Genomic DNA, 24954 nt, shown 5'->3' on the forward strand with positions numbered 1-24954 from the left:
TTGTTTTAAACCGGGAACTATAAGATCCAACAAAATGAATCTTCAGTTTTTAAGTAAAACAGACACATGTTCATGTTATGCAAAACATTTTAGTTTCACCATTTTGTCCCAAGTTTTGGCATATTGCCCCTACAGTAAACACAGTCCATTGATTCATATAATCAATACAAACTATACTTTCTGTTTAAGTTCCATGTGTTCCATGGACATTTGAGATGATAGTACATGTACTTGATCACCAGTATTACACCTGCTTAAATGGAGTTCAATACACCATCATTTGGTATTGATCACCAAGCTGTTTAATGCATTCCAGTAGACATAATTTTTGTCTTGATAATTGAGACAGTTTGGTGGGAGTAGTTTGCATCTTGTGGGTGTTTTAGTGTGGACGTAACACCCCAATGAATTTAATTTTTTTTTAATTAATCCAAAATATCCTGCAAGGCTACAGGATCATTAACCTTGCAGTGTTACTTGTTCTGTCTTTAACCACCTGGTCCCACATTTTATCATACAAGAAGACAAAATGTAGTCAGTGACTCAATGGTAAATGCAGGTAGACTTGAATATCAGGTAAATGCAGGTAGACTTGAATATCAGGTAAATGCAGGTAGACTTGAATATCAATTCTTAGTAAGGTTATTTATGTAACATGGAAAATAAAGTACAAAATAAGACATAAATAACACACAGTCAAATTTATTCAATTTATTAAATTCTGTTTAACATGGCTAATGACCCTGAAGAGGATGTGGATGTTGATCCAGATCCAGACATGACTCGTCTAGAGGGTGGCATCAGAATCTGATATTGCCTTTGATGACCAGTCTGAATCATAGAATAAGAATCCGGACCCTCATCCATAGACTTGTCATCAGTGACAGTATTAGACACAGCCTGCAAAGATGAGGATAATCTACTTGATAATAGAATTAATATTTAATACAAATAATACCATCATACAGGTTAGAGAATTTTTAATTCATACTATACAGAGATTCAAACCCAGATTTGCTGGTAAAGGGCACCCATTGCCTTGTGTTCACACACTTGCCCATATTCCATTACAACCAAGCACACATCTTCAAAATGATGCTACTTAATTGGTGTTACTCACATGTATTAATTCTGCTTGCTAACATCAAGCATTTTCCTATTGAATCCATGGATGGCACTTTCCTATAGAATCCATGGATAGCACTTTCCTATAGAATCCATGGATAGCACTTTCCTATAGAATCCATGGATAGCACTTTCCTGTAGAATCCATGGACAGCATTTTCCTATAGAATCCATGGATAGCACTTTCCTATAGAATCCATGGATAGCACTTTCCTATAGAATCCATGGATAGCACTTTCCTATAGAATCCATGGATAGCACTTTCCTATAGAATCAATGGACAGCACTTTCCTATAGAATCCATGGACAGCATTTTCCTATAGAATCCATGGACAGCATTTTCCTATAGAATCCATGGATAGCACTTTCTGTTCTGTTTGATGCATATTTATGATTCTCTATAATTACTCCTATATACATGTACCTTAATTTCTTTCATTGGAATTCGGAATGCCTGTGTAGATAGATGAGAAATAATTACTAGGTCATCATGCGAGTGTGTCTGCTACTCATATAAATATATAAAAAATTTATGTATATATATAATTTCAGTTTATTATTACTGTAACTTTCTGCCTTTGAACCTTCAACTTACTTTAAGATTAAAAGTTCCTTTTCTTTAATTTCAGCCTGACTACAGGAACAGTATTGCATCAACAACTTACAACTGCCCCACGGTAATGTTGAAAGGTCCACCACCCCTTGGTCAAAGTGCCGCCCCTATATCCACATTCTGACGCCCGTGAATCGGGTGTCGTAGAATGCTATCCAGCATTGGGCAAACTGGATGCTGATGAGGATACAGAGTTTACTGCTGTAGGAGAAAGTGCTGAAATTACAAACTATGAGGCCACATCTCAAAGAAAGTTGATATCCAGTCAGGATGCTGGGGTCTTAACGGGTATGTAAAAAAAAGTATTTGATGTATACATTGATGACGTGGGTCCTTATACAGATGATATACATCTTATTTATCTTTTGTATTTAATTTAGTATTCCTTTTCAGTTAACAGTGTACATGACTAACATGTTAGCAACACTTGGCATATACAAAACATCTACATCAGAAGAAAAAAATCAAGCCTCTGAGTTTCTCCTCAGTTTCCACCAGTTTTTCAATGATTACAAAGAAAACCTGATTAAGCATAGCTGATATGTGCAATTCTATTTTTATGACACATGTAAGTGATAACTGTGCTACAGTCACCAAATTGACCATGACTGGTTCCTCACCTGTACTTTACTTTATGGTGCACAGTATTTCTCCATTTTCTTTATACTTTGTGTCATTTTTGCACAGAAGAATTGGAAAAGGTACATGCAAACAGCTGTGATGCAATGTAAAAGTTGCACACAAAAAATAACCATATTTATTATTTCCAGACCAGTGCTATGTGTACCTACAGTGAAGTCTATTAAATCATTTTTTTATCACTGAGGAGCTTTCTGCAAGCTTCTCGTTTATCAAGACTACCTAGAGCTTCATTAGTACTCTCAATGAGCTGATTTAAGGGATTAAAGAACATTGGATGCTGAATGCTTCATTTATGAAAAATAATGGCTGAAAACGCAGTTAAAAATATATATAAAGCATTTAGAGGTCATAGGTCAAAGGCCAATTCAAAATAATGACAATGGTGACACTTCCAAAACATCTGATACCAATCTGTTGAGTCTACTTTTTCAATCAGGCATACAAAATGCAAAAGAAATTAGAGCAATCAGGCATATAATGATCCCATATATAATGGTTACTGTTTGTATTAAGCAAATAGACATGGTAACCTTTATACATGTATTTGGGATCATTATCTTTATGGTTATTCCATTCTTCTAATCCACCTGCAAACCACACAGACCCAGGTTTGCATTGCATGATGTGCTGGCAGATCAGGCAGTTTGTTAATATTAAACAGGGGTACAAACAATAGACTCTTCCACTGCATTATGTGCCAGCATATAAGGCTCTGTGTGTGCAGTTGGGACTCGACTTATAGGACAGTATATACTGTACTTTAAAATCACCAAAATGGCCACAGTATGGCATATGATTTCACTTGTTTTTTTCACAATTATACAGCAATATGAAGGAAAAAATCCATAATGGAGTTTTGTGTAGACATAATAAATTCTTATGATGTGTTCATCCATGAGTTTTATGCTTTCTAAACAAACCACCCAAGCACTTTTGACCTAATTTGGCACAGTACACACTGGGATGAAGACATTTCACATGCATACAAATGACGCCTACCTGCCATTAGGCATGGTCACCATTACTAGAAATAGAAGAAGAAAAATTAATCACTTATTTGAAGAAAAAAAACACTCAACAGTATTTGATAAAATTTTACAGAAAGCCTCCTAGCAGGAAGAATTTTCTTGTTTATACAAGTGATGCTGATTTACCAGCAAATATCATTGCCATTAGCAAAAATAGGAAAACCTTCAAGCAACTTTTCCATAAAAGTCACTGGTATGGGGGGGTATATGTGTGATTTGGATTTTTAAGGTAGTTTTAGCAATTTTTCCTTCGCTTTGCTATGATATCTGCATAGTGGCAGTTTATAGTGATGTCTAGCACTGGTGCATCATGCCACAGACATGTAGCATCATGCCCCAACCAGTCACATTATCCTGACACCAGGCCGACCAGTCCTAACACTGACCTCTAAATGCAGATTGCCAAGCGAGGCAGCTGTTAGTACCCTTTGTATCACTTTCATATGACTTGGTTGGGATTTGAACACACGACCTCCTGCATTCAAGGTGGATGCTCTAACCGCTAGGTTACTGGAGTGGTTACACTAGTATGGAGGCATGTTTACACAAATCATGCTCATTCATCAAAATATAGCTAAAAATATAAAAATGTTACAATATTATCAGACATTGTTACTAACCAAGATTTTTTGGCCAACTCCTGTTGTATTTAGTTTTTATGTAAATGTTGTCAGATGGGCCAATTGGGTCTTTTGTATATATAAACCACTCACATTTAAGGCCAGGTCCTCCCATTAGAACATCATCATGATGAATGTCTAGTCATTAGCATGCCAGACTGGGTTGGATCTTTTGTATATATAAACCACTCACATTTAAGGCCAGGTCCTCCCATTGGAACATCATCATGGTGCATATCTAGTCATTAGCTTGCCAGACTGGGTTGGGTACAGTTGTGTGTTCTAAGGAAGGTGATTATTAACAATTGCCTTGGTGCTAAAAAAACTACTTGTATTGCTGTCCTGTAAAAATCAAAATCCACTTCAAACAGGCAGGCTCCATTAGTCACCATTTATAAAAGGGGTCTCAAACACTTGGCCCTTGGAGCTATTTCTTGTGGCCTGCAACGACACCCTGAATTTGTAAAATAATTAATAATACAGATTTTCTCTTTACAGCAATCCAGTTTTAATAAAAATTTGATTGTTGTTTATTTCAACTGGCTACCTTTTATATGAGCTGCCCTGGATGTACAAGTGTAGGAGGGAATAATAATACATCCATAAGATGTAATGAAGTCAGTTAATGTATAAAAATTTTTTAAAAGTTTTAGTGTTATGAAAAATAATAATAATGATTAATAATTAATAATGTGGGTTTAGTAAAGTGACTAATCTTTAGAAGTTCTAAGTTCTAAGTTCTTTGCAGTACTAGATAGCACATAAAAGCATATACAGTGGCAAGATTTAAAAAATAAACACCATGAAATTACAAAAAAGAACATGCTGACAGTAATTAAGGAAGTACACATTATTAACTCATTCGGCCCTGGAGGTTTTTGTCATTTTCGCCTGAAATGCGAGTAGGAAACACATTTTGGGGGCTATATCTAAATACATCATAATACATCGACTTCCAACAGATTTTACATTAGCCTAATGCACAGTTGTATTAGAAACATTGTTTTCCATTGCTTTTTTTTGCTTGCACATGAGCAAAAGGGTAAGAGTTGGGGTTCCTTGTTTTTTTTGCCTAATGGACCCATCATTTTTGTATGGAAACCACTCTTTGTTCCAAATGCCCAATTTATCCTAGTTTTTGCAAAGGTTCACCTGTTTGTGTGCAGTTCAGTTCAGACCAGTATGCCTTAGATCTGAGGCCAAAAGATCTAAAATCCGGACACAAAATCGGATTCCGACCATGAGCCAATTTTGGGTGGAAAAAAACAGGTCCAAAAAACTAGGTTTTTCCCTCTGTATTTTGTAGTGCAACTAGAACGTCCAGATTGTTTGATATCATTGTAGAGCTGTATCTGTGCTTTTTTGTAATACCACCCACTTTGGGTATCTTGATTCTGCAGAGGTCGGAAGTAGGGTACAGGCGGGATTGGGGCTGAATGAGTTAAATATTTGTCTGTTCTTGTAGTTGAGATAGGTGAGTTTTAAGAGCACTTTTGAATGAGGACACAGTGTTCTTGTTTCTAAGATATATGGTCAGATTGTTCCACATAGCTGGTGGTAAGCATCAGAACATTGTATGACTTTGTTTTAACTTTGTGGGAACAATGAGAACACAAGTGTCCGAAGAACAACCTAACTGGAGTGTAGACATGGGTGAGGTTAGATAGATATATTGGACTGCCAGTCAACAGAATATTGCATAGTGGACATGTTTGATTCTGGATCAGATGGGTAGCCAGGGGAGATTCCAGAGCAAGGGGAGGTGTGCTTAGTTATTCGTACTCCAAGGATGATCAGAGCAGGCGCATTTGGAACTCTTGTAAGTTTCTGTAGTTGATACGGAGATGAACCAGATAAAATTACATTAGTCCAGTCTTGAATGTACTAAGGAACATACGTCTTTTAGTGGCATCAACCAAAAGAAAATTGCAGATGGAGATGATGTGTCTCAGCTCCAGTTATGCAGCCTTGCATATATTCATTACATGTTGATGTAATGAGAGTGTACCATCAAGAGACACCTAGGTTTTGCACTGAATGCAAGTTTATTGTTGGCATTACGGATACTTATCGTTTGAGGTAACTGATTGGAATAAGAAAGTCTTTGTATGGTGATCAGGATCAGTTTATCATCATTCATCTTCAGCTTGTTAGATGTCATTCTTGACTTCACATCGGACGTGCACGACTCTATGCCTTTTTTGTTTGGTGTGAACATTGTGAAGAACAATTTTTTTTTATTGGGGATAAGTTTAAAATTCATAACAGGAAATAAAATCCTTGTAAACATTTTAAAAAAAAGTAATTAAATATATAAAATTGTAATTCTGAACAGGTAAATAATACTTGCTCCATACAACTTACAAATAAAGATTTGACTAGATATATATATGTTACATATACAAGACATATACTTCATAGACAGTTAGAATTATGTGTTTCAGAGCTTTGAAATTGGTTCTTTCATATTGGCATTTAAGTTTTATTGTGTTCCAAGAAAATACAGGGAGTTGGAAGAGTTGTTCATATCAGCATTTAAGTTTTATTGTGTTCCAAGAAAATACAGGGAGCTGGAAGAGTTGTTCATATCGGCATTTAAGTTTTATTGTGTTCCATGAAAATACAGGGAGCTGGAAGAGTTGTTCATTAAAATCTTGATGATCTTAAAATCACCCATACATGTTAAACACTCACGGTTTTTTTTTCAGGGGAAGTAATCCAAACATGAATTGGCCACCTATCAACAGTTTTTTCCCCTTAATCACTGGGTGTATCTTTATTACCTTAAGTAAATCATACTTATTCAAATATTTTTATCTTGTTGCAGAAAGAATGATAAAGGGACATTTTTGTCAGGGGTGATATTTTACTTTACCTTGTTGGTTTGAATTAAAGATTTCTGCCAATTGTGCTCCAGAAAAAGTAACTGAAACAGCTGAAATATGTTTTTGTTTTGTGTATTTTCTTTTGCACAGCAACACACTGAAGGTTTTATCATACCCATGAATTACCATATGTACTCGCTTATAAGTTACTTTTGTTGTACTTAAAATTGAATTCATGCTGAGTTGGAGTCATATTATAGGCATGGCATACACAATATTTTCCAGGTCCAGATTTAATTTTGACATGCAGATCCTTTCAATTCAAATATGTTTACATTTTCATGCCACTTTTCCCACCCAGAAATGTGTGTGTGTATATATATATATATATATATATATATATATATATATATATATATATATATATATATATTTATATAATGCACTATATTTATTTATTTCATGACTATTCATTACACAAGACTTTTTATATATATTTATTTAGATTTAATGATTTGATATCACCCATGAAAAATTTTACTTGCTGTCCATCAGTGTTGCATACCAAGTTTACTGGTAAGCATTGTACATCTTTTCCAGTTTCATGCAAGTCTGAACAACCTGTATTTGTATAAACACTGTGTTTGATGATATGAAAAGTTTGATTTGGTGTATATTTTCCTTTTCCATAAGACAGATCGAATATACCCAGGTAGAATTTCCCAAGTTATCTTCCAGTGCATGGTGGCCACTAAGCCTGGGCTTTCAAAAGGCAGCACTTGCTTTGTTTTAAAGTTGATAATCATTTTGATTGAGCTGCAAATTTTATACTTGTTTAGTGCCAGTTAAAGTACTAAAACCACATACAGTGTATCTGAATTTGACCGTAACCCCTTATCTTGTGAAAAAAGCATCCTCTATGTTATCCCATGTGGCAGCCCTTTGATCAAGCCTTAAATTGGTACTTGTTCAGTGCCAAGTAACAAGGAGTGGTTATTTGAACTCTGTGGTCTTTCTGCACAATTGACACCTGTTTAGTTGCATCCTTTTAATAGATTTCAAAGACTGTAAGATCAAAGTGTCAATTAACAGAGCTTCAGCTCAGTCACCACATAAGCACCTGCATATGACATTAACTCGTTCGGCCCCAATCCCATCTGTAGGTGTGATCCGGTTTCTGCATTCATTGGCCAATCCCGCCTGTAGTTGTCAATTGTTTACTGCATTCAGTGGCCGATCCCGTCTCCAGGCATGATGAATGTGTATTAGATACAACGTCTCTGATTGGTTAGAAATGGTTTATTCCAAGAACTAAACAACTATTAAACCAATCAGAAATGATTTTACTTTCATTTGTGAAAATTTGAATTGTTCAGAAGCAAAAGGCTAAAGTTTGAGAGCGGTTTAACTACACGTGTTCTGTTCTTGAGAAATCGTAAACGATGGCGGACGGAAGAGTGATTTTTGATGAGAGCAAAAATGTGGAGTTTCTCGGGTTTGATCTTGAAATTATTGAGCAAGCTGAGGAAAGATATGTTCAGCAGTTGAATATTTTGTGAGATTTAGATTTGGACATAGAAGTTTCTGAGATTGAATCGTCCGAAGATGATGATGCTGACAGTGATGATGACGGAGTTCTTGCGGATAAACGTTGCACATAAGTTTGTAAATACTGTATAAATAAGTTGTGAAAGACTTCGACAAATAGGGAAAAAATTACATCAATGTGTCGACAAATTCATTTGAAATAAATGGTGAAAATTTCATGGATTTTGTTTGGATATAAGAAGAGAAATTAAGGTAAGAGTGAATGCATGTGCACGATGTTTTCAAACAGGTAAAAACTATGGGGCACAAGCAGCTAGACATAGCTTTGTGCTTCTGAGGCATATCAGCAGAGATACTGAAAACAGTGCTGGGGCCGAATGAGTTAAAGACGGAATCAGAGTTGGATGATATTTACGATGTCTTGGTGACAATGGAGGATTTTAGAACCTATCAGATGACATAGGCCTGTGACATTTATAGGATGCTGTGAATCACAAGTGCGGACTTTACATTTATTTTTTGTAAGATGTGTGAAATGAACAGTATATTGTGAATCAGATCATTTTATTTTTAGACCAGTTTGTGACCTACAATAGAAATCAGGGATTTATTTTGTAAAATGGGTTTAAACTGTCAAGTGTTACGGATTTCAGTGGATTTAATTCATTCACAAAATATAAGTTTTCAAATTATTTTTGACATTCCACACAGTAATAAGACTTACAAAAATGGTACTAACAGCTGTCTCGCTAGGCGCTCAGCATTATAAGGTTAGTTTTAGGGCTGATCAGCCTGGTGTTGGGATAATGTGACTGGGGGCCCAGAGGACATCATGCTACATGTCTGCCTCAGTGCTAGACATCACTATAAACTGCCACACTGCAGACATCATAGCAATATGACTGAAAAATTGTTAAAGCTACATTTAAAATTCTAATCACACACACACCCACACAATAATATACCTGTATTTCATGATGGTTTCATCATTATTTTGTCTTATCTATTTATCTATCCAGTTTGGCTTGTTTGTTTCTCCTAAGCACGACTGAAACAGGTCACCCCTTCAGACAGGGCTGACTTACAAAATCCATCTCAAAGAGAAATCAGATTTTTGCAGTCTATAGTCAGGTATATACAGTAAAGTGCCTTGCCCAAGAAAACAACATAGTAGAATTTAGATGATACAAACTTATTCAGTGGTTGGACTTCAGTCTCCAATCTTGTGAGCCACCAATGTTATCAGTAATAATAACAATAAGGATAATGCATCATTCTTCCTATCAGATCACATTAAAACATAAAACCAATTTCCAGACAGAAAACGTCATCTGCATCAGAAAGTTTTTGGTTGGAGCTTAGGGAATAGTTTTATTTTAACTCCACTAGTCATAGACAATTATAACTTTTGGGATAGTCTGTTCATTATCTGTTCATCATCTGTCCATGTGATCGTTTGTTGTCCAGCATCCATCTGTATGGTAAGACAGATTTCTTATTACGGTACTCAACAACTACTTGGAGGATTTCTATGTACTTAATACACACATTTATTCCAGTATCTAGTTGGTCCTAAATGAAACAAGTGCCATTCACACCATCTTGAAAACTTTATTATTGCTATGCCATCTGAATGGATTGTCATTTTAACTTAAAAATTTCTTATGGTGTCTAGTTGGTCCTAAATGAAAATCGTTTCAATCTGACATTTAATAGGGCCACCATGGCAGCCATCTTGAAAGTCTTGTTATCGCTGCAGTGGAAAGTTGTATCATCATGAGTTTTCACCAGAGGACTTCTTATGATGACTTGTTTGACTTAGTGAAATTAATACCACTCTGATCTCCAATACAGCCACCATCATGAACATCTTAAAAATCTTGTTATTACCACTCCTGGTAGATGGATGGTCATATCGATACATGTTTTTCACCGAAAGATTTCACATAATGTTCAGTTGGTCCTAAACTAAATGGTGCTAATCTGACATATCATAGGACCATCTAATCTGACATATAGAACAATCTAATCTGACATTCCATAGGACATCATATCTATCTTGCAAGCATCACAACTACTCTTGAATGAAAATATGATCCACGTGGGATTTTTCCCAAAAGACTGGTTAGTTCTAAACAAAAATGGTGTTGATCTGTCATCCAGTGTTTTTACCATATTCTTATTGATGCTTCTGAATGTCAAAACATGGGATTTGCATCAAAAGACTTCTTATGATATCTAGTTGGTCCTAAATGAAAATGATGTTGATACCAAATACAGTATGGCCAACATGGTGGCGACCTTGAAAATCATATTACCACTACTCACCCTGAATAGATGGTCATATCAACCTGGAATGTTCATCCAGAGACTTCTTATCATGTTCGGTTGTTCATAATTGTAAATGGTGCCAATTTGGCATCTAATATGTCTGCCATGACTGTCATCTGAAAATCTTTTAATTGATACTTAAATGGATGGTCATACAAATATGGACATTTCACTGCAAGACTTTACCTGATGTCCAGTGAATAATGGCAGCAGTGGTCATGGTGGCCTACTGTTTAATGTGTTAGACTTGCTGGTGACTGAAATGGTGCAGGTTTCATTTAATATAGGTTCAGCCTAGGGTCAGCTGCGATGGTGTGCCCATGAGCAGTTTTTCCAAACCTACATGAGTATGGTGACCTTGGATGCCATGGTGGCGCTTCCTACAAGCCCCCAATTCCATTTGTATTTCAGCTAACTCTACTGACTTCATTTTCACCAGCTGACTCCTGTTTGTTTCTTTTTTAAAATTCTTAAAAATTAATTTTTTAAAGAAAAGAATTTAAAGAAAAAAATATCCACAAGATTTTGGTAATATATTAAGTACATACAAGAAAATATATGCCATATGTTCTGTTCATAAAAAAAATCATGTAAAAAAATCTACCTGCCCTATTTCTTTCAAGACAAAAACAACGCCTATTTGTTTTGTATGACATTATTGCCACTTATCTTGAGTGCATTGTCATACCAACATGTTTGATAATCAAAAGGAATGCCCAAGATTGTAAGTGTAGGGGATTACTCTAAATAAAGGGATTATAGGCAGGTAAGGAGATGACATGTTTCCATATGTAGTCATGTCCATAAGCCCTGTGGGACTAATGCCAAAAGGGTTTGTGCATAATACCGTGCATATATGCAACAAGGAAGTCTTAATTATTCAGTGTAGGTGTTGAATGACTCATTTGAAAATTGTATATATTCTAGTTCATACCATCTGTATATCAAAAGAAACCACCTGTGTATATGTACATGTCGCTGCTGTTATGACATTGGGAATATTTACACCAGGTAAGTATAAGATAGAGTATTATTTGAATTATATACATTTATTCTAATTATTTACATCCCCAAATTTAAATTAATAAAATACTAATGAATTTCTGGTTTGTTATTGGATCTTAGTAAATATGTAGAAATGAAGAAAAAAAGCAGCATGTAACCGAACTTGCATTTCCATTATTGGCATTATTGAAATATTACCCGCATTATTGGATTCGACTTGGATTCAGTGGAAGTTTACCCAGGATTTGGTGGTTTTACAGTATTATTTATTTTGTCCATATTTCTCATATGCTTTGCAGTGTTTGTGTATCTTGAATAGCATAATTTTTATTTTTAAAAATTAAATGACTCTTATGAAATTTAATGTTGATATATTTTTTAATTTTGTTTTACAAACAGCATGAATATGAATACGATGTTAACACTACTAGTACTTCAAAAGACTCTGGTCACGTTATTATTTTAACACCGAACACATGACTTGATGAGTCATTTTCTTTTGAAAATGGATCTGGTTTGTAAAAATAATTTATTTTATTCAACTTGCCTGCAGTTTTGGACCAAAAAATTATTGTTAAAGGTATGCTTTTATAAAATCAACACTAATACTGCACAGTTTAAAATGACATGGTCATACCATTAAGATGTCATTGATATAACATACATTATTTTACTGAGGTTTTCAAAACATTTGTAATGTTTGAAGTTTCCTGCATAATCTACGACAGGCATGTAAATTATATTGCAAAAAAGCTCTTTAAGCTCTGGAAAGACCACTTTAATACATATCTTTTATTTACAATGGCACCTTTTTTAAATAAAGAATTGTTGATAATAATATTAATAATAATAATAATAATAATAATATTATTATTATTATTATTATTATTATTATTTCTGTAAAATTAGGAAATTATCAGAATTGTTGATTTTTAAAGTTAAAAGAAACCTTTGTTTTACATATATTCCACCTGAAATTTGCAAGAATAAAATCCTGGATACTGTCTTTTTTGGTATTAAATTTCTTCTTCTTCACCTTTCCTATGCAGAAGACAATTTTTTTACTGATAGTAATAATTATTACAGCTCAGAAATTTCTTAATTTTACTTGGCTTTATTTTTCTTAAATGGATTTTTCTTTCTTGCAGCTTTTATTCTTTTAATGAACTAGATTTCATTTATTGAAGGATTAGATCTGTGTGGTATACCTTTAAAAAACAGAATGCTACAACAAGTCTGAAAATGAAGTAGTGCTCCTAAAATCACAGTCTAAATTTCCTGTTCAATTTTTTTAATTTGGAGCAATATATTAAATTAAATTTTTAAATGACAGTAATTGAAACATGTGTCAAGAATAATGCAGTGTTCTGAGAAGCGCAGATTCAGAGCAGTGCTGTGTCGTGTTTATTATTGTAACTTCTTGAATAAATGGAAAAAATTGACTTGTTATATAGAATAAATAAAACTGACGAAAACCCAACCAGTGGATGAAAAGACAAAACTTGTCTAAATATAATTCCTTTAATCGGGCCTAATCAGCTGCATGTGAAAACTATATTAAGTGGATGTACGTGTACACAGTGTCATGGGCAGTTCAGTTCCATTAAGCTAGGACCTTCTGGATACATGTACGCACTGTTATGAGCAGTTCAGTTCCATTAAGCCTGACCTTCTGGATACATGTACACACTGTTACGAGCAGTTCAGTTCCATTAAGCAAGGACCTTCTGGATACATGTACACACTGTTATGAGCAGTTCAGTTCCAGTTAGCAAGGACCTTCTAGATACGTCATGTATGCACTGTCCCCAAACCAAAATGCATCCTTGCTGAAAGCTTGTGGCAAGCTTGCGGTAAGCTTGCGATAAGCTAGTTTGATGTTTATAAGCTAACATGGATGCTTGCGCAAGCTTGTACAAGCAAGTGCAGGCTTAGGCAAGATAGCTGGATATAACCGCAAGCTTGCACAAGCTTGTACAAGCTTTCTTGTTTGCTTCAGAAATTAAAACTAGCTTGCACAAGCTTTCTTGTTTGTTTCATAAAGTAAAACTAGCTTGCGCAAGCTTACTTGTTTTCTTCAGAAAGTAAAATTAGCTTGCGCAAGCTTGTTTTCTTCAGAAAGTAAAACTAGCTTGTGCAAGCTTTCTTGTATGTTTCAGAAAGTAAATTTAAACTAGCTTGCAACAAGTTTCTTCATATATATATATATATATATATATATATATATATATATATATATATATATATATATATATATATATATATATCCATTGCTTGTGAAAGTTTGAGACCATGTATCCAAGTAGCAGGCACCATCACTGTCACGCCCCTACGAAAACAAAGTCATGACTTGATGAACAATCATGAAGTGTTCATGAAAGTTCCTCAAGTAAGTTCATGAGCTTCAAGAATTTTGATGAATCATGTACTTGAAGTTCATGAACACACTGATGAATTTTTATGAACTATTATAATATCTTTGAAGTTCCTGAAATGTCATGAACTAATGGTTCATGAACAATTCAAGTACTTTGATGCAATACCATGGTATTTCTTAAAAAAATGTATATTAAATATCTATATCATTATATTCATAAAATGTTCATGAAAATTTATCATACAAACTTCTCACAATATTAGTGAAATTTAAATAAAGGTGAATTTTTTCTTCTTTTTTTAAAATGATATACTGTATAAATGTTCATACAGATCTTTAATTCAATACTTGTTTACTTAACCTGAGTATTTCTGGATTAATATGGGAAAATATTTTCTGGCCAGCATCAACAAAATGTATTTGCTTTAAAAAGCTTTCAATGACATTGTCCTAACGTTTTTTTTCTTCTCTCCATTACTGTTATAAACTGCTTATTCTATTGACTTAGTCACTGGTTGCCAATTTGCAGTAAAAACCGAAATATATTAACAACGATTATTCTGATTGGATGACTTTGAAAAAAGACGTGATATGATTGGTTAATATACGCGCGCGATTTCAACAGTTAAGCTTCCTCAGAAACCAAAGATCATGTAGATGGTTAGGCAAAAACCTCGAACAAAAACCGTGGACTCCATGGAATGGACAGATGAGAATATTTTCAATATCATTTTTTTAAAGTAAGTAGAAGTGCAGAGAAGCGACTTTGAAGAATGTGAAGGAAATGATTTGGTGAGAGCAAAATTAGGCGGAAAAGCGTACCAAGCCCGGATGACCAGAATTACGGTGAGTATCTTTTTCTTGGTCATTCGTGATTATTTCAGTAGAAGTTATATGGATATTTTATTGGTTTATATATGTCATCATATTATTTATAACCAAGCTAATGACACGATTGTGTTCAGACCTAATTTAAACTTGCTCATCGAAGTTTTGAAAATCACTAAACATTATCACCCCCACCCACCCACAGTTCTCGATACCAGACGTGGTTCGATATCGATAGGAGTTGAGATGTTCGAGATCGTTTTCGTTTACATGACATCACTATTTCTATAATCTGATGTAATTTCGTAATTTAAAAAAAAAACCTTAAGAAAATAGTTAATGCGTGAAACTGTTCACAATAAAAGTGCAAATAACAACGTGATGAAACCGGAAGCAGCTATACGCAACATGCGGAGTCGGAGTGGATGCATTAGTGACATACTAAGGGCCTATACCACACAAGTCTGGCGTTTTATCAATAAAATATGGCGAAAATATTTGAAAGCATGAAATAACCGTTATCTGTAATATATACGGTTATTTAGTGTAACGGTGTTGTCAAAAAAAATGTCATATTTTACTGAATAAAACATCCGTCTCCTGTGACTATACCTATGGCTAGACAGATTCAGTTAATATAAAACAGTGACAAAATTCTGCAATAATATAAATGCTCAGTATTATGTGTAAGGGATTAAATCATTTTTGAGTTGGATCATATTATTCCAGTAAGTAAAGTGGGGTACAATGATAATGTGCTAAAAGCTAAACACAATGTTGATCAGAGATTATCTGTAATTAACTAACTTTACCTTTTTTTCAGACCAGACAGCAGAAAAGTAAAATTGGTAGAGGATGAAGTTTGTAGGTTAAGGATGAAAATTTGAAAACTGGAGGATTCAAGATGGAAGAGACATTAAATTGTGACTGCTGCAACAATGTTAAAGATCCAAACAGTAATCAGATGGAACAGCTTAAGTTGCAGAAGGAGACATTCAGTAGTGACAATGGACAGGATTTGATTAAATTATAGACCCTGAACATCTTCACAAAAGAGTTATCAGACAGGTCAGTCTCTGGAAGAAGATTGGTCAGGAGAAACCCCAGCTGAAAGACAGCCCCATGACGATGAAATATGCTTCAACAGTTGATTGCAGGCAACTGCCCCAATATCTCTTGAACATTTTTCAAAGAAAAATTACAGAACATACAAAAAGTGTTGCTAAGGCTAAAAAAAAAGAATATCACTTGTCAGTTTAAATTTATCTGAAATCAAATACAGTTTTTAAGATAATATGTTGCATTTTATACTGTATTAACCCCATCCCCCATCTAAGGTTATTGTATGATTCAGGATGAATAGGTATTTGTGACTTGTCAGGTTATCATATTTTGTTTTATAGGCACTGTTCGTGAAGTCATGAATCATTGAGAAACTTTGTTCATCATAGTTCATGAATATGTTCATGCACTTGTTCATGAATGATGATGATCCAATTTGTGGACTGTTTTCAATTCATGCACATTCTAGAATAATTCATGAACCTTTTGATGAACTTTCATGAACGGTTCTTGAACCAAGTTCATGAACAGTTCATTCATTATTCATGATCATTTCATAGGGGCGTGACACTTGCAGCTAGGGGAACACATAAAGCTTCTGCAGCCTTGGGTAAGCTTGCAGTGAATGAATAAACTTGAACAATGGAATTAAACTTAATGTTTTGGCAGAACAGATTTGTTTTCCACTGCATTGCAACTATAAGATTGCATTATTTAATCATTAAATATGCAGATTACTTCATTGGAATGAAGTAAAACTTTGCAATATATTATGATAATTTGGTCCACCAGGAGCAGTTGAGTCTAAAATGCATTTTTGGACAGGGGCCTTCGGACTCCCAGACCCCTCCCCCTTCACATTTTCAGGGGGTTTTTTGGAAGGGGGGAAAACACAATCATGTCTGATTTTTGAAAGCCCAGACGCTTGTAGCAAGAAATCTCTGCAAGCTTGCAACAAGCTTGCGCAAGCTAGTAACAAGCTTGCACAAGCTTGTGTATACTTATTGTACTAGGTAAATAAATAACAAGCTTGCGCATGCTTGTGCAAGCTTAAGCTTGCGCAAGCTTAAGCTTTCGCAAGCTTGTGCATGCTTATGACACTTTTGTTAAATAAGCTTGCGCAAGCTTGCTGCAATGTTCCAAATACAAGCTTGCCGCAAGCTTGCTGCAATGTTCCAAATACAAGCTTGCCGCAAGCTTGCTGCAATGTTCCAAATACAAGCTTGCCGCAAGCTTTATAAATAAGCTTGCGCAAGCTTGCTGCAATGTTCCAAATACAAGCTTGCCGCAAGCTTGCTGCAATGTTCCAAATACAAGCTTGCCGCAAACTTTATAAATAAGCTTGCGCAAGCTTGCTGCAATGTTCCAAATACAAGCTTGCCGCAAGCTTTATAAATAAGCTTGTGGCAAGCTTGCTGCAAGCTTTAAAACAAGCTTGCAATTTTGGTTTGGGTCATGAGCATTTCTGTTCCAGTAAGCAAGGACCTTCTGGATATATGTACACACTGTCATGAGCAGTTCAGTTCCAGTAAGCAGGGACCTTCTGGATACATGTACACACTGTCATGAGCAGTTCAGTTCCAGTTAGCAAGGACCTTCTAGATACATCATGTATCACTATCATCAGCAGTTCAGTTCCAGTAAGCAAGGACCTTCTGGATACATGTACACACTGTTATGAGCATTTCAGTTCCAGTTAGCAAGGACCTTCTAGATACATCATGTATCACTGTCATGAGCAGTTCAGTTCCAGTAGGCAGTGTCCTTCTAGATACATCATGTATCACTGTCATGAGCAGTTCAGTTCCATTAAGCAAGGACCTTCTAGATACATCATGTATCACTGTCATAAGCAGTTCAGTTCCAGTAAGCAGGGACCTTCTGGATACTCATGTATGCACTGTCATGAGCAGTTCAGTTCCAGTAAGCAGGGACCTTCTGGATACTCATGTATGCACTGTCATCAGCAGTTCAGTTCCAGTTAGCAAGGACCTTCTGGAAACATCATGTACACACTGTCATGAGCAGTTCAGTTCCAGTTAGCAAGGACCTTCTGGATACATCATGTACACACTGTCATGAGCAGTTCAGTTCCAGTAAGCAAGGACCTTCTGGATCCATGTACACACTGTCATGAGCAGTTCAGTTCCAGTAAGCAAGGACCTTCTGGATACATGTACACACTGTCATGAGCAGTTCAGTTCCATTAAGCAAGGACCTTCTGGATACATCATGTACACACTGTTATGAGCAGTTCAGTTCCAGTAAGCAAGGACCTTCTGGATACATGTACACACTGTTATGAGCAGTTCAGTTCCAGTAAGCAAGGACCTCCTGGATACATCATGTACACACTGTCATGAGCAGTTCAGTTCCAGTAGCAAGGACCTTCTGGATACATGTACACACTGTCATGGGCAGTTCAGTTCCAGTAAGCAAGGACCTTCTGGATACATCATGATGTTTATTAAGGATGATCTGCTTCTTGTGGCCTACATAGTTAGAGCATCTGATTAGGATACAAGAGGTCACAAGTTAGAACCCTGGTCAAGTCATACTAAATACTTATAAAAATTGTACCAGCAGCTTCCTCGCTTGGTGCTCAGCATTAAGAAGTTAGTATTAGGATGCAGGTTGGCCTGGTGTCAGTATAATGTGACTGTGGGGGACATGATGCAACATGTCTGCAGCATCCTGTCCCAGTGCTAGGCATCACTGTAAACTGCCAAAATATGGGCATTGTAGCAATACGACTGTAACATTGTTACAGTTATGTTAAAAAATCCAAATCACACACACACACACATGCACACACACACTGCTACATGGTGTGTAGTCTAAGCTTGTGGCATAGGTATATATCCACTTGTTTATAACATATTGAAAGTAAATCCGGTACATAAAAGTGTCATTTTGAAAACCCAACATACTACTACCCACCCCCACCCACCTGCCCATGTCATGTTTTTTATGAAGAAAAGTCTTGGGATTCTGTTAATATGTAAAACAAAATGGCACAGCATGAGAAAAAAATGACCTGTTGCTGGGAAAGAACTGCTGTGTGGCACCATTGTAAAATGACCTGTGGTAAACTCTTAACTTTGAAATCTGGCATTGAACAGAAAATGCTCACTAAACTACACCTCTGTTTAGTGATTTTAAATTGCTTGGACCCTTAGCTATGTAAAGATACAATTTAAGAAACAAAGTGGATTAGTTCATGATTTCACAAGCGATAAATTCATTAAAGCATGCAAATTCAATTTTCCACAAAGCTGCATATTAATGTGATATATTTGCTGATATTTATTTTCAGAAAGTATTCATTAATTATTAATGTGAATCAATCACAAGCTTTAATCAGGCGGTAATATATCTACAGTCAGTACTAATAATCTCATTATGTATTAATAGAAATCAATCCCAGGACTTGTGTGTCAAGTTGCCATTGGCAATTTTGTACTGATGATGTTGACAAAAGTGTGAGCGGGGCCAAACATTTAGCTGCCATTTTTTATATCAGATTTATGATGGGTTTGTTTAATTTTGAAAAACTAAGGTCATGCTTGGATTCAGTTTGAGTGAAATAGTCACAATAATGTCTATAAAATATAATTTCAGCATGCCAGAAAAGCAAAATTAACTGATCATCACATTTAGCTGCAAAACTTATCTCTATTGGCATAAAATGGTAGCCACCTTTATTTGCCTTAAACAGTAAAACCACCATTATTGGCATAAAATGGTAGCCACATTAAATTTGAATCCTGTGCCCCATTTATACATAGAATTACAGTTGTACAGCCAGCCATACAAATGAGAAATGCTAGGAAGTGAGTGAAATCCCAGGATTTCTCCCCCAAACAACAGAGCTGCATCTTTAAAGAAGTTTTGTGACAAAGAACATTGTTGTTTGTTCACCAAAGCAAGCATTAACAACATTAATTTGGGGTTTACACAATTTTAAAAGTGCCTGAACTTTGGTGGCTGCCTTGAAAGGTGCTTGAATTTTGGTGACTACCTTGAATGGTGCTTAATTTTGGTGGCTTCCTTGAAAAAAAGATTGAATTTTGGCAACAACTGTACCTTGAAAAGTGTTTTAATTTTGGTAGCTTCCTTGAAAAGTACTTTAATTTTGGTGGCTTCCTTGAAAAGTGCTTGAATTTTATGTTGGCTCCAAAAAGTACTGGAAAAGTGCTTGAAAATATTCCAAAGCTACAAAAGTTTCTGAATTTTGAGATGAGCACTTTTCATTCAAAAACGTATTTACTGACAGACATCAAACACAACATAACAGGTTCATGGAAAAAACTGAATCTTGATTTTAACTGTCTTGTTTTGTCAAAGGAATTGATGCTGTTTACTTTGGTGTCATTAAGACAGATAAAAATCGCTAAGTGCTCATCAATGGAAACCATTTTTTGAAACAGAATTCCCATGAGTACTATACAGGTTATGTATATGTTTACAGCCAAGTGATAAATTACATGTAAAGACTGCATTGTGTCTTTACTTTAACTTTTTAAGTCCTAAAGTTCATATCTACAAGTCCTGAAGTTTAACTCTACAAGTTCGCAGGTTCAACTCAGTAAGTCCACAAGTTTAAATGACAGTGGGGAATATACAATAACTTTATGGCACATCTCTGATCATGTTACATCTATATGAGCATGGAATTGATTATAGAACACATAATTATTATTTATTCAGTAAAAACTGATGAAGAAATACAGTATTGCTAGCACACACAAAAATTTGGATTGCCAGGATCTGAAAACTGCTGAATTTCCATGCATTTTATTTTCACTCTAAGAATGCTCACTGTTTGTGTAACTAGGAATTCAGTTTAATCAGTGCTCTGAAGTCATAGGGAAAGAGTGAAGAGTGTATAAACAGTCAATTACATGTTGGCCCCAAAGTCCAGTAAACTTCAGTATCTTCTCCTAGGCTTAGTTTACAAAAAAAAATATTCTAGTTGTTGTTCATTCTAAACAATATTGTTCTGTTTTCTTGTCTTCATTTTCTACTTGAACAAGAATTAAATGTTAACAAGCATACTGTTCCCATCTTGTGCTGTAATGATGAAAAAACCAAAACAACAGTTTAACGAGATCAGTTTATGTAAATTTCAAACGTTTTAACTCACAGATTTCATGGACATATTTATTTTAAGGTTGTTGTACCCTGAATTCAGCACTTTGTGACCGTTAGCAAACTCATTTGAAAATCAAATGCTGTGACCATAGTTACTGTCCCTTTATTATCTTTCTATATCCATGTTGTAGCTGTTAACTATATTGACCAATGGTGGCTTAGTGGTTAGAATGGCTGCCTCAGATGCAGGCGATTTTGGGTTCGGATCCCATCCAAGTCATACCAAAGACTTATAAAAATGGTGCTAACAGTTGCCTCACTAGGCACTCAGCATTAAGAGGTTAGTGTTAGGACTGGTCAGTCTGGTGTCAGGATAATGTGACTGGGTTGGTCATAATGCTACATGTCACTGGCATGATGGCCCAATGCTAGACATAACTATAAACTGCCACACTCCTGCAGCAGACATCGTAGCTATATGACTGAAAATTGTTTAAATCCAAGTCAAACACACATATTAACTATGCATGGTACAAACCATCCAGTTTCATTAAAATAACCAGATAGGCACCCGTTAAAGTGTCTAATTAAACAAGGGTAATATTTTCATTGAATGTGGGAGCATTTCAAACCGTGCCTTGAATCATGACATAACTCGCAGTCTTTCTTATAGTTCTGGATTTTGTACAGCTTTCTTATAGTTCTGGATTTTGTACAGCTTTCTTATAGTTCTGGATTTTGTACAGCTTTCTTATAGTTCTGGATTTTTACAGCTTTCTTATAGTTCTGGATTTTGTACAGCTTTCTTATAGTTCTGGATTTTGTACAGCTTTCTTATAGTTCTGGATTTTGTACAGCTTTCTTATAGTTCTGGATTTTGTACAGCTTTCTTATAGTTCTGGATTTTGTACAGCTTTCTTATAGTTCTGGATTTTGTACAGCTTTCTTATAGTTCTGGATTTTTACAGCTTTCTTATAGTTCTGGATTTTGTACAGCTTTCTTATAGTTCTGGATTTTGTACAGCTTTCTTATAGTTCTGGATTTTGTACAGCTTTCTTATAGTTCTGGATTTTGTACAGCTTTCTTATAGTTCTGGATTTTGTACAGCTTTCTTATAGTTCTGGATTTTGTACAGCTTTCTTATAGTTCTGGATTTTTACAGCTTTCAGTTTAAGATTTTAGCAGCAAAGTACGTGTTCTCTCTATCTCTCTCTCTCTTATGTTTGGTGCCACTTTGCACATCAGCTTTATATCAGAACTTGTCAAACATTCTGTCCAAAATAGTGTTCTCAACCTGACTTTAGTTTCTTGGCAGTAGATACTGTCAGATTCCTATAAACTGCTCATTGTTACTGATGGTATTGTCCCCCCACCACCATCCCTAGCAGCAGGTGCAGATATTTTCAAGCATTATAGTTACATTTCTTAAAATTACAAATGTGTTTAAAATTTAGAATAGTTTAAAATCTATACCAGTAAATTGTTTCCTGTATTTTAAAAGTGGACTATTGTTGAAAGTTTCAAATTCTACAAGTAGTTACAGACTGGGTGTGTGGTATGGAAACTTTAGGTGTACAATATGGAATCACAGATTGAACATCATTCAGGTACAATTAAATGGGTATGTAATAATATCCCTTATCCAACTGAGAAGTCATAAACTTTAATTAAATTTGTAACTGATGTATTTTTTTTTATATCTTTAATGCTTGATGGATTATCAACAAAAAACATCAAAATACTGTTATCATGACAGACCATTTGCAAATTTATATCCTTTCATATTAGACTAGTTCATCATTCTCAAGATTTGTTCTTTTTTTTTTTGTCCTGTTGAGATAAGTAATATATTAGTTGTACCAGTATTAAATATCGTGTTGTTGCTTGTCTGCCGGTTGTCTGGGTTGTCCAGTTTGTTTATGGCTGCTTGTAAAGAAATTTCCATTGATGCTTTGTGTTTTGGATGTCTGATAATGTGGTGTCTTTTGCATAGAGATCTGAGGATGATACTTAGCACCCCAATAAAAGTGTTGGGTCATTAATAAATAATAATACCAGCAAATAGTAATACCAGCTTAGAATTGAGTCTTGTGGAACTCCATATCTAATTCTTCCAGGTGCAGACAGAAGGTTGTTTATATAAACATGGTGTGTTCCCTCACTTAAGTACAATTTAAACCATTTAGTTTTGTTGTTTATAATCACATTAGTAAATTATTTATTTGCTCAAAAGTATTTTATGATCCATCATGTCAAAAGTTTCCATTAAATTAATAAGTACAGATCCAATTATTCTACCTTGATCAAGTGCTTGAAGCCATATATCAATTAGGAAGATCAAGGCAATCTCCCAATGATTCTGCCTGGTTGGTAAGGGTGTAATAGCAGTACGTTTAGCTAAATATGACAAGAATGAGCCATGGACACATTTACAAATCAATTTTTGAGAAGTTCATAACCTCAAAATTGGTTAGTAGTTACCTGCATCTTCCTTTGAACCTGATTTGTGACTATGTTTTACTTGAGTAATTTTCTGTACTTTTTGGACAGATGAGATTGCAGTACTTAAATTAATTATGAATGTTATGCTATCTGAGATAGCTGTGGCAGATGTTTTTATGAATCGTTGACCAACCTGTCATCATTTCTCCTTCATAAAGGAAAGTCATATCAACATGGGGTTTTTACCAGAAGGTTTTTTTGAGACCTTGTTGGCTCTAAATGAAAATGGTGCCATGCTGACATCTTGTATGTCAACCACAGCAGTTAATTTGAAAATCTTTTTATCATTGATGAATATCAAAGGTGCTTTCAATCCTAATAGGAAAGAGTGGTCCTATTTTGGATGTATGAAGACTCTTCAGTCAATAGAGTATTAGTCTCTTCATGGGACTCTTGTTCTCTTAGAAAAATTGAAAATGCTGTATATTTTACCTTAGTGCATGTATGTTCATTTATGTGCTAATCTATAAGTAGCAAAAGTTGCTAAAAGCAATTGATGAATACATACGTTGGTATTAATTTCCATTTTTAAAACATTTTTGGCTATCATAATTATGGTTTGTGAGTTACAATTTTAATTTTCTGGGGTGAAAAAAAAACCTGAAGCAATTTGGCATTTCATCAATAAATTATTAGTCAAAAAGGAAAAATAATTTAGATAAGAAATATAAATTATTATATTGAACTCTGGTTGATGCTGAGTAAATTCTTAATTTAAATGAGGGCAAGGTCGGAAGAGAGCATTTCTGAGTATGCATCTTCCAGATATTCAGACATGTCAAGGTTTTCATGGGTTGAGTGAGTGTTTGATACATGTTTATCTCAATAATACAGTTGTTCAAATAAATGTAAAATAAAGGTAAGGGGACAAAACCATCAGAGTAGACGAATATTTCTTTTATTACTGCTACAGGTGCATTATGTACCATGATATATTTTTGTTTTGTTCTTTGAAATTTTGCATGTGTTACAAATGTGTTGGACAGGGAGACACAATGTGCCTTTGGTACAGACAAAATCCTCCCTTGGACAAAATTTGCTTTGGATAAAATCATCCCAGCAAAATGAAAGATGACATAATCCCTGCACCCATTGTTCCCTGCCCTTGGCATCCTACAGCTTTTAGTACGTGCAGCACTGCATAATAAATGACATGTCCCAACATTATTTGGCTCACATTCCCAGGTTGTTAACAGCCTTATATTTGAGTTAACATTAGAGACATGCAAATAAAGGCTGCGTTAATAACAACCTTAGCACTTTTTTGACATGTAGTATCCTGCTTTGATCAATTAGAACTCTCAAACCTGTTAGATTATATTGGTGTCAAACACAGGTACATAGTCAAACCTG

The 24954-nt window shown here is 35.1% G+C and overlaps 1 protein-coding gene across 1 annotated transcript in view; it reads left to right on the plus strand.

The window, feature by feature from the left end:
• The first annotated feature begins 730 nt into the window (after window positions 1-730).
• Window positions 731-24954, plus strand: part of LOC149790788 (trafficking kinesin-binding protein 1-like) — a 178498-nt gene continuing 154274 nt past the window's right edge. The window contains exons 1-2 of the mRNA XM_089973262.1: window positions 731-794; window positions 1811-2026. Of these exons, the coding sequence (XP_089829388.1) occupies window positions 731-794; window positions 1811-2026 (280 nt within the window). The remainder of the gene's footprint in view (window positions 795-1810; window positions 2027-24954) is intronic.

Source organism: Sinohyriopsis cumingii, chromosome 10 (genome assembly GCF_028554795.1).
Source record: "Sinohyriopsis cumingii isolate HCF-2022 chromosome 10, ASM2855479v2, whole genome shotgun sequence".
Lineage (NCBI taxonomy): Eukaryota > Metazoa > Mollusca > Bivalvia > Unionida > Unionidae > Sinohyriopsis > Sinohyriopsis cumingii.